This window comes from Tursiops truncatus, chromosome 20 (assembly GCF_011762595.2).
Source record: "Tursiops truncatus isolate mTurTru1 chromosome 20, mTurTru1.mat.Y, whole genome shotgun sequence".
In the NCBI taxonomy this organism is placed as follows: domain Eukaryota; kingdom Metazoa; phylum Chordata; class Mammalia; order Artiodactyla; family Delphinidae; genus Tursiops; species Tursiops truncatus.
In genome coordinates this window covers 26,654,833-26,666,217 of record NC_047053.1, presented here as the reverse complement: position 1 = coordinate 26,666,217, position 11,385 = coordinate 26,654,833, and the positions used below count along the sequence as shown (strand labels likewise).

At 42.0% G+C, this 11,385-nt stretch overlaps 1 protein-coding gene across 1 annotated transcript in view; it reads right to left on the bottom strand.

The window, feature by feature from the left end:
* Positions 1-261: 261 nt before the first annotated feature.
* Positions 262-11,385, bottom strand: part of ANKFN1 (ankyrin repeat and fibronectin type III domain containing 1) — a 139,061-nt gene continuing 127,937 nt past the window's right edge. The window contains exon 17 of the mRNA XM_033847279.2: positions 262-1,108. Coding sequence (XP_033703170.1) covers positions 312-1,108 — 797 coding nt within the window. The 3' untranslated portion in view covers positions 262-311. The remainder of the gene's footprint in view (positions 1,109-11,385) is intronic.

Genomic DNA, 11,385 nt, shown 5'->3' with positions numbered 1-11,385 from the left:
CCTTTGGGCTGTCCTACCTCCGCCACAGGTGCCACCAATAGGATGGCATGTTTGAACCGTTGTGTCCAGGACTCCATGTTGACACAAAAGCTTTTCTATGCCCTTTATAGGCTGAACTGGGAATGACACTGGCAACTGTCGCCTCCACTCCAACTCTAAAAAAGAGGACCTTGAACCTGTAACCTTTGGGTTTTTAACATTCAAACCATTTAAAAATGGGTGGGGACATGGTGGGGTGGGGGCAGGCTGGGGGTAGGGTGATGGAAAATGCAGGGACGCACAGTGGAACTGTGGACAGCCAGTTGTGGGCCTCAAAGCATGCTGCTGAGTATTTCCGACACAGGGGAGGGGGTCGGGCCCTCTGGGTTCATCTCCGGGCCCGTGAGGCTGGGCAGACCCGAGGGGCCTCCGGCGGGCGGGCTCAAGGATTCCCAAGGCTTGGCGTCCATCAGGGCCGCGGGGTAGGGCTCCACGTAGATGCGGCGCACCGCAGGCCTGGGATCCTGGAGGCTGCCCTTCCGCTCCTCTGGGAGGCTGGCGGCGTGGGCCAGAGCCAGGCCCCGCGGCCCTTCTTGGGCAGGTGCCCGCCGCTCAGCTTCCCCGGGCTCCTGGCCCAGGCCGCAGGCCCGGGACAGCTGCTGCGTGTACACGCCCTCGGACAGCGACAGCGACTGCGTCTCGCTGTGCATGCGCAACCAACGGTAGTGGCGGCTGAAGCCGCCATAGTGCGGGGACTTGGCCAGCTTCCGCTTTCCCAGGAAGCCCAGCGGCGGCCGCGCGCCCGGTACTACTTTGGCGTGGTTCTTGGGCGCGGGGCCTGTGAGGGTCAGGCTGTGCAGGAGCTCGGTGCACGAGTGGTCGGCCTCGGGCCCCGAGCCGCGGCCCTGGGCATCCTGGAGTGGCCCCGACAGAGGCTTCGTGTTGTGCACCTGCAGGACGTCGGGGGCGCTTCCGCTCAGGCCACTTCGGGCCTGCTGGGCGATGTCGTGCGATGACAGGTAGACCAGGTCCAGGTCTCGGGGGCTCAGGGCGTCACTGGAGTCGTAGTCGCTGTCAGTGGGGAGGAAGACTTCGGAGCAGCCTTCTTCGTCAGAGCAGGGCTGTGAATCTGCAAAGCCAGAGACTGCTGTTAGAGATAAGAGAAACTCCTAGCCAGGGCTCAAGGAGGGTCCTGTGGTTGAGGCCCTCCCCCATCCCTCTTCCGTGCCTAGAAGGGCTTGCGCTTCGTTTAGTGGTCTGCTCTCATTTCTTGACATTTTAATAATTTTTGAACAAGGGGCCACACTTTTTCATTCGGCGTAGGGCCCTGTAAGTTCTTAGCTAAAAGGGAAAGGAAGGAGAGGAACTCGGACAGGACCAACCACCCTTTGCAGCAGCAGAGGGGAATGTGCCCTCCTTCCCCACATCTAATTTTACTGTTCACTGGGCTTGTGGAGAGAGGATGAAACAGGAACAAAGCTGGATGTCATTCATTTATTTGTTCCCTAGTTTTATTTCAGAGATGATTTTTACATTTGATAAAGTAGCAGGAACTTAAAAGGGGGAAGGAAGGAGAGGAGGCGTTATGGTGGTGGAAGTCAGGGAAACCTGGTTTCAAATCCTAGTTGTCCTCCAGATTGCTCTGTGATCTTGGGAAAGTTACTTAACTTCTCTGAGCTTCAGTTTTTTTATCTGCAAAATGGGGATGACAGTAGAACTTCTTACTTAGGGTGACTGTAAAAAAGAAATAAATGGTTTATATGTATAAATACTTACCACGTTGTCAGGTGTTTAAAACGAAAAAAAATTAAGGCCAAAGAAAAAAACAAAACATAAGTAAAATCAGAGGTGAAAATCAGCCTCAAAGGGCATACGACACCAATCATACTGAGCCACAAGTTAGTTCTGTAGATATTTGTCATTTAATGCACTAGTTGTTTATATCTTTTTCCCAATCAGGTTGTACATTTCTGTAGGGCAAAGACTGCCTTACAATCCTTTGAATTTCCCACAGAACTCAGTCCATAATAGGTACTTGGTAAATATATGCTCATTTTGAAAACATGAAAGTCCTCTTAAAAAGAACAAGAAATCTCTAAATTTGAGGCAATTCCATTCAAAAATCTCCACAGAATTTTCTTTTTTCTTTTTTAGTATTTATTTGGTTGCACAGGGTCTTAGTTGTGGCAGGTGGGCTCCTTAGTTGTGGCTTGCAAACTCTTAGTTGCGGCATACATGTGGGATCTAGTTACCTGACTAGGAATCGAACCCGGGCCTCCTGCATTGGGAACACGGAGTGTTATCTACTGTGCCACCAGGGAAGTCCCCACCATAGGGTTTTTAAATGGAATTTAGAAAATTGATTTTAAAATTTATCTGGAAAAGAAAATTTGTGAGAATAGCTAACTTTTTTTGAGGTACAGTAGGGAGGAGCCTGATTTATGAGGTATCAAAACATATTATAGAGCTTTGGTAATTAAAACTTTGTAGTATTGGTGTACAGATGGACAGATGGATCTGTAGAACAGAAATATAAAGTCCAGGAACAGTCTTAATTCAGTGTGATAATTGAACATGTGGTAAAGATAGCATTTCAAAGTAGGGGAGTGAATAGATTATTCAGTATATAGTGTTGGGACAATTGGTTATCCCTTTAGTAAATTATTAGAGAAAGTCCTGCCTCATCTCAAATATAAAAATAAATTCCATGTAGTTTAAATATAACAAGCAAACTGTACAAGTATTAGAAGACAGTATGTCTGTAATTTTGGGTAGGAAGGTCTTTCTAAGCAAGGCAAAACCCCAGAAGTCAGAAAAGAAGTGACTGATAAATTTGACTACATTAAAGTTTAATACTTTGTAAAAACAAATGATCACATAAACAAAGTAAAAAGGTAAGTGGTCGATTGGAAGAAAATAGTAATAACATGTATAACAAAAGATTAATATACAGGATGTATATAGATCTCCTGTAAATCAGTAAGAAGACAATCTGAACAGGTAGAAGATAACCAACAATTCAAAGAATAATTAATACAAATGGCCAATAAGCATAATAAAGATATTCAACCTAGGTAGACTATAATTACTAATTAGGTAGTAATTTGGGAAATGCAAGTTGAAGCAAAAACAAGGCATTTTTTTGCCCATCAGATCTGCTGAAGATAAAAATGATAATCTCTTGTATTGGTGATGTGTGGGAAATCAGGAACCCTCATATAATGGTGGTGGGAATAGAAACCGGTCTGGCTCTTTGGATAGCAGCTTGGTAGAATATATTAAAAATGTGCATATCATTTGTCCCAGCAAGTCCTTTTTCAGATATCTATGTTTGAGAAATTGTCCCTATGTGTACATGGAGGCATTTACAAATTGTTCACTGTAACATGATTTATAAAACTAGAAATAATCTTGTGGCTGAGACTACTGTGAAAGGAAGACTTAGAGACACAGAAGCATTAAGAAAAGAAAAATAGTTTAAGAAAAGAAAAATACTTTACTTGGCAAAGTTCTGCAAGGGAGTCCAAATTCAGTGCTGGCTTGCTGATGAAAAAATACAACAGGTATTTAAAGTAAAAACCCACAGGGTTACAAGGTTATAGTTAGTCGTGCATGGTGGAAAATCAGTATGATTATCATAAGAATACTGTAAACTTAAGGGAAAAAAATTTTGTTAGGGAGTTAGTAATTTACACAAATGGGATTAAGGTTTCTTCTATTTTAGGGACTAGAACCAGATGTAATATGTATATTTTTTGCTTGTTTGTTTATATCAGGGTCACGGTATGAAGTGTTTCTTTTCCTCTTTTCTTTTTCCTGACTGTAGAAGATGACGTTTCTTACTCATTGGCAGGGAAAGATTTCAGTTTTGTTCTCTTGCTGCTGGCTTCTACCCAACATCCATTATCCTTTTTTAGTTACAAAATCTTAAATTTTGTATGAGACAGCAGTGCATTCATGTAAAAGACCATGTTTTTTTCAGCTTCCTTTGCAGCTAGGCATGGTCACATAACTAAATGCTGGCCAGTGAGATAGAACTGAAAGTATGGTATGAAACTTTTGGAAGGCTGCATTAGGGGAGCTGGCTTAGCTGGGAGATAGGCCATTTTGTTTTTCCTCTTTCCTTCCAATTGCCTGTAACAAGATGTGTTGGCTGGGCTCACAAGGCAACCTCGGAAAAGGAAGCCATGTGCTAGGATGGTGGAGCTGAAAAAGGGGGCATGGTATCTGAAGACGATGGAGTCCACATACTGTTGCTGAATTGTCTACCTCTGGGCTTCTTTCACATAAGAGCGAAATAAAATATCTTGTGTTAATGACACCCTTATGTAGGTTTTCTGTAACAAGGGTCCAGACTTAATCCTAACTGATAACAAGCCTAAGTGTTTATTATTAGGAGAATGGTTTAAAAATTTGGGCACATCCATACTATGGAATGTTATCCAGCAGCTACAAAGAATGAGATCAACCCTTATGTGGTTCTTTAAATAATGGCTATCAAAAAGGACTCCCTTTTTATTTTGGGGGTTTCTACTCATCTGTTCAAGGGTCTCCTCAAACAAAGCCTTCTTTAGGAAGCAGCCCCCAACTGTCCCAGAAAGGATTGCCCACTTGTCTGCACTGCTGAAGTAGTTTTTCCTTCAATTATCCTTTGGCACTTACTTAGCCTGTATAGACCTGTATTATTAGTTATCTTTTTAAATGCAAATATAACATCCTGGTTTCCTGGTTGGACCAGAGCCCTCTTAGGGCAAAGATATTTAATTCATCCATTTATTCAACAATGAAGATTTTGTTTTGCTTCAGCTGCTGCTCTAACAGAAACACTGTGTTTGGTGGCTGACTGAATATAAAATTAATAACAAAGGATCTGCTTCAGGGATTTTACTGTTTTAATGGAGGCAGGGGCATATATGCATCTATGAGACTGTGGAAGAACATACCTTTTATAAAAGAAGTTTAGCAAATAAGATGCAGGTTTATAGGAAGGAGATCACATTTTATTGGGACAGGATTGATAAAGTACTCCATCATCTCTATTTTTTCTCTCCATTCATTCATCTCTATTTCTATCTATTTATTTCTTCACTTTCAAAAAGTGTTTTGAGGCAGCTTTTAATAATAAATATGGAAATGTTGATGAGAGGCTTAGAAACCAGAGAGGAAAATGAAACAATACAGGTAGTTCTGTTTGACTATAATATGGGAACAGGAATGGAATTTTGGGAAAATGAGGCTACAAAAGTAAGATGCCAGCAGTTTCACTCTTGGGAATTATCCTAGAAAAATAAAGTTTATTTTCATGCAGGAACTTGTATATGAATGTTCATAGCAGTTTTATTGGTATTAGCTTCAAACTGGAAACTACCCAAATATCCTTCAGTGGGTGCATGATACATCCATACAGTGGAATAATACTCATCAGTACAAATAAAGAATTCCATTTATGTGACATTCATGAAATAATTATAGAGATGAAGTACAGATTTGTACTAGCCAGGGGCAAGGATGTGGGGAGGGGTGGTGGGTAAGGCTATAAAGGGGTAACAGAGGAAGTTTGGTGGTGACGGTACAATTGAGTATCTTGACTATGGTGGTGATTACCCAAGGCTGCACATGTGACAAATTACACAGAGCCTGACAAATTACATACAAGCGAGCCTGCATGCTTATGTGCATGTGCACACACACACATACATACACACATGCACAAGTGTATGTATAACTGGTGAACTCTGGAGAAACTGTGCATTATACCAGGTTCTTGGTTTTGATATTGTATTGATACAAGAACTGTGTAAGATGTGAACACTGGGGAGAGGCTGGGGGAAGAGAACATGGGAATTCCTGTACATTTCTTTGCAACCTGCTGTTCTTAGAATTATTTTAAATAAATGGTTAAAAGAGGTTATTTAATTTTTTTAAAAGGTAGGGTGGAGCCAGAGGAGAGCAGTGCATGCCTAGATAAGGAGTTTGTACCTAATTTTGTCACCAGTGGGTAATTATCAGAGAATTTTGAAGAAGTAATTGACAAGATGAGAGCTGTGATTTAGGATAATTATGTAGCAGGTAGGATGTAAGAAGAACTGGATCAGGAGGAAAGAGCAGGGAGGCCAGCTGGGAGGCTGTTGTCCAAGCTATGTTTCCTTTAAATATTTACATTTTTTAGGTTGTGGGGCTGAGCAAGAGTGGTGGTTACGTGGAAGAAAAGAGAAGTCCAGGAAGGTCATTCATTCAAAGATGTTTACTGAGCACCTATTTTGTGATAGACAGACATGGTCTCTGCTTTCAGGCAGCTCACAGAGGGAGGATTAGACAATAAGAATATACATAAGATTAACTTCAAAGAGTGTAAAGTTCTATGAATAAAATGAAACTGGACTTCAGCTAGAGAGTGACTTGGGAGGGAGGTTCTTTTAATAAGGTAGCCAGGGGAGGAGTCTCTGGAGTCTAGATGAGACCTCAGTGATCAGAAGGAACCAGCTATGTGAACATTTTAGAGAGCAGTCTTCCAGACAACTTGGAGAAAGAAGTGCAAAGGCCCTGAAATGACTAATAGGTTTCAGGCCTTGGTGCCTGGGAGATAGGAGTAGCATTAAACCAGAGGAGTTTAATTGCAGCAGGGTTGGGCAGTGGAAGAGATGGTAAATTTAATTTGGGACAGGTTGAACTTAAGCAATTGGCCAGAGCATCCTGGAGGGATGGAATGGGAATGTGGTAGGGTAGCAAAGTTGAGGGAAGATGTTTGTGGGTAGAGAAGAAGGAACTGTTGGAAAGGGAACTGTTGAAGATATGAGTAGTACGTTGATGGAAATAACAAGGCGGGGTGATCACTAGGGAGCACAAGTGCTGTCATTGGTCCTTAGTGAAAAAGATGTAAGGACTCCTGGTTAGGGAAGAAGACAGACATAGCTTTTCAAGTTAAAAGGAGAGAACTGGATAAAGGCTTGGGCTGAATGACTTTGAAATTCTTAAAACAAATTTTAGACAGTACTTTTCCCTATCTTTAGTGGGAAAAATTGGGAACTGCAGGTAATCGGGTGTCAGAACTGTTGGCTGTTTTTGATGATGGCAGTGGTAGGTGCCACAGGGGTCATAAAAAAGAGAGGTTAACTGAAGATTTGAAACTGGGCTGGAAATAAGATCCATGCAATTAATTGAAAATTGACTTTAGTTGAACTTTCTTCTCTATCTGATCACTGTTGTCTATTCAGCTATCCATATGTACTATTCATTTGCATCCACAATAGTAATAACAATACTTGCTATTTACTTAGTACGTACTGTGGGCCAGCCATCAGGCTAAGTGCTCTAGGTGCTTTATCTTACTTAATTTTTACACCAGTTCCCATTCTGCAGATAAGAATACTGAAGTCTAGGCTTATTAAAATTTCCAATTCGTATAAGCTGATAAGTGGCAGAATAGGAACCTACACGCAGATTTGACTCACTCCAAAGACCTGCTCTACTCCCATTTACCTTAGAATTCCCATGGCTTTCTGTGGAAGCTTTCTGAGGGCTGGGACCTGGTTCATCTGATTCACTTTGCACGGCGCCCACACATAGCTGTATTAAGCTCTTAGTAAGAGAAACACGTTAGGTCTTGTATTAGTTTCCTGTGGCTATTGTAACAAATTACCACACACTCATGGCTTAAAACAACAGAAATTTATTCTCTCACAGCTTTGGAAGCCGAGAAAGTCTGAAATTAAGGTGTCAGCAGGGTTGCACTCCCTCTGGAGGCTCTAGGGGAGAATACTTTCTTGCGTCTTACAGCTTCTGGTGGCTGTTGGCATTCCTTGGGCTGCATCACTCCAATCTCGGCTTCTGTCTTCACATGCACTCTCATCTGTGTCTTATAAGGACACTTGTCGTTGGATTTAGGGCTCACCTGGGTAATCCAGGATGATCTTATTTCAGGACCTGAATCACATCTGTGAAGACTCTTTTTCCACATAAGGTCACATTTGCAGGTTCTGAGGGTTAGGACATGAACGTGTCTTTTTAGTGGCCACCATTTAACCCACTAGAAGTCTGATAGTAAAAATGATATGTCTAGAAGCAACTGCTGAGGAGTTTGTGTCACTTTTTTCCTCTCTCTAGCCCATATCAGATCAAATGCTCTATAAGAACGGTTTGCACTTTGACCTCTCAGCGTACAAATAGTGAGCATTTGTTGGTTGTAGGGGCATAAGGAGTATATGAAGGTATGCTTTAAAGGGCTGACATTCTAATATTTCAGTGGAGCATCATATTTTAAGACTCAGTCTCTCAGGAAGAGCCTGTGCTGATTTCCCCAGGTGGAGTTAGTTGCTCAGTTCTTTTGGTTCATAAAGCATTTTATTTATATCTCTGTTACTGCATTTATCAAGGTTTATTATAAATTATTCACTTGTATTTTTATCTCCCTCATTAACTGTGAACTCTAGAGGGCATGCACTATGTCTTGTTCATCTCTGCTTAGTAAATGTTGAAGAAGCCAGTCAGTGAAGGAATGGGCTAAGGAAGGAGTCAAGCAAAGGGACATGCAAATCCTCTATTTCCCAGATCATCTGATCTGAGCATGGACATATGAACAGACCATGAGGACTAGAGTGTGAATTAATCATCACTGTATTATTAGCCTCTTGTACTGTATCTGGTACATACAAGGCTCTCAGTAAAGAATGCTGGGTTGAACTGAAACTGAAACGAATATTGAAATCTGAGCGCTTACAGAGCAAAGAGATTTGATTGCCTCTTAAAAGCAATACTGAAAGCAGCCTGAAAAGATCTAATTTACTTCATCTGCCATAGAAATGTCTGAAAACAATCACCTAAATCATTTTGCTTTATTTTATTTTTTTCATTTTGCTTTATATTTGGTGGTACTTGACTTGAGTCAGCCCAGTTGTATCAGGAAGAACAATTATCTTAAAACTAGACAAACCTGGGCTGAAGTCCTGTCTTGTTCCTTACTGTGTATATGATCTTGAGCACATCACTTAGCCCCTCTGAACTTAGCCCCTTCATCTGTAGCATGTAGGTAATTATGTTACCTGTCTTCCATTGGTGCAATGAGAATTAAATTTGTTAAAAATACTTTAAGTGCCTTACAAACAGAAGGTGTTAATATTATTGAAATCCTTTCCACTTTTATTTTTTTATTAAACAAATTTGTTTTTATTCATTTATTTATTTATTTATTGGCTGCATTGGGTCTTCGTTGCTGTGGGCTTTCTCTAGTTGCGGCGAGTGGGGGCTACGCTTTGTTGCTTTGTTGCGGTGGCTTCTCTTGTTGCGGAGCATGGGCTCTAGGCGCGTGGGCTTCAGTAGTTGTGGCACGGGGGCTCTAGAGTGCAGGCTCAGTAGTTGTGGCGCATGGGCTTAGTTGCTCCGCGGCATGCGGGATCTTCCCGGACCAGGGCTCGAACCTGTGTCCTCTGCATTGGCAGGTGGATTCTTAACCACTGCACCACCAGGGAAGTACTCTTTCCACTTTTAAATAGAGAATAACTAGAAAGCATATCAAGAGGTGACTCATTAAAGTACAAACCAGTAATCAGAAAAACTTAAAGATTTTGCTGTGAGAATGGTGTTGGTAATAAAGGAGAACAGTAATCTCTTGAAGGGTGTCTTGTGTTAGTCCAGTACTGTATTTCTCATCCTAGATTTAGCACTGAATTTGTAAATGATGTGAATTCTTTACTGTAGCTCCCAGGAGCAAGGGAGATAGGAGATAAATCAAGAGAAGAGCTAGTTATAACTGTAGTAACCCAGGAAAGAGATGAAAAAGGGCTTGAGTATGGAGTGGTAAATATTATCTTGTAGGTTCAAAGACCTACACTTTGGAAACACTGCTCTAGTGGGAATCTAAATATTTGACTTTCATGGTGGTTGTATTATTTATTATAGGACTTAGTGGAACCGATTGCTTAGAGTGGGATACCCCTCCCAGAACAAGCTGGGAAAATCTCCAGGATGCCAGCCAGGGCACTGAGGAGAGTTTCCAGGGATTTAGGCCACTGCCACTCCCTCCCTTCCTGGAAAAGAATGCAAAGTGCAGCTTCCACCCCCAGATCCAGGCCATATGCTCCATTAAGCATTGTAGGCACCTTGCCCAGTTGTTATTTTAATAAACCTGGTTGTGCTCCTCAATTTCCCTTAGAGGGCCCACTGGGCAGGCCAGCACTGGTAGAACCTTGCATTTCCCCTCTGGTTGACCCAAGAGCTGTTTGATGGAAGTTCTGCCCATAGTATTAGAGCTGGCTTAGGAAGCTTGGCTTTCTTGCCATTGTAATGGGTGTTGCAACTCCTGGTCTCTGTGGATCAGGCCAACAACAGCAGAGTAGAATTGATGTGGATTTTGAGGGCTTTATGGGGAGATGACATTGCAGGAGGGAATAATTGATTTAAAGCCATTGCTTTTCTCTTAAAGGCAGGGGGCATGGCAGGATGGAAAGAAAGGAATAATAAGAAGTATTTGCCCTAAAAATCTATCTTCACATTTTTAATATGTCACTGTCCAAATTGCTACTTTTTGTGTGTGTGCTTCATTGAATCTGTTTCTACTGTGTTTGAGTAGAATTTAAGTAATTTAGATATAAAGAATTTTAATAAACCTCTCATCAGGCCTTGGGTAGAAGCTCAGGGGCTTGTTCACCTTCTAATTTCCCATCTTCAGATTCCTGTTGATATTTTTTTTCTTTGATCTGTTTAGTTTATGCCATAGTGTTCTTAATCTTAACATCATCTGGGAAAAGCTTACCAGGAAGATTTACATTTGGAAGATCAGGATAATCTTCACATATATCTGAAGGAAACAATGCCCCCCTCCCCCCGGTTGCCTCACCCATGTGTCACTAGGAGAAATAGCGGTGTTGGAAAAAAAAAAATTGCTGCTGCCTGTGACTACTATACCCACAGAAAAGGAGTGGGAGAGAAAATACCCATGTGATGGACCAATCATTCCACCCCTGCCTTGCGCTGCCTTTTCTAGGAGCCAACTTTCCTCCTTGGGTCCTTGGGAGATGCTTAATTTTAATTGACTCAGAGGAGTTCTACTTTGTGTTTGAAAACCACACAGAAATGGGAAGTAAGTTAAAGAGTTCCATTGCCCTCCCACCCTGTTTGTCCAACCACATACACACACAAACAAATCCAAGGTACCCAACAGCCTTAGAACAGAATCTTGGGCTGGTACCAGAGTCTAGGCTTGTGATAGGCTTTGTATTTCCAGCAGGCTTCTCAGAAGTTAAGAGACCCCTACTCACACAGAATGGAGTTGTGTTGCAGACTTTGCCCTGTGAGCAACCAATGGGGATATACTTCTAAATTGGCTTTTTCCCTCTTCATAAATGGTTTCCAAACAATTAAAAATAGTCATACTAGTGGAGAGGACAGAGTATGCAGGAGCAGACTTCATTG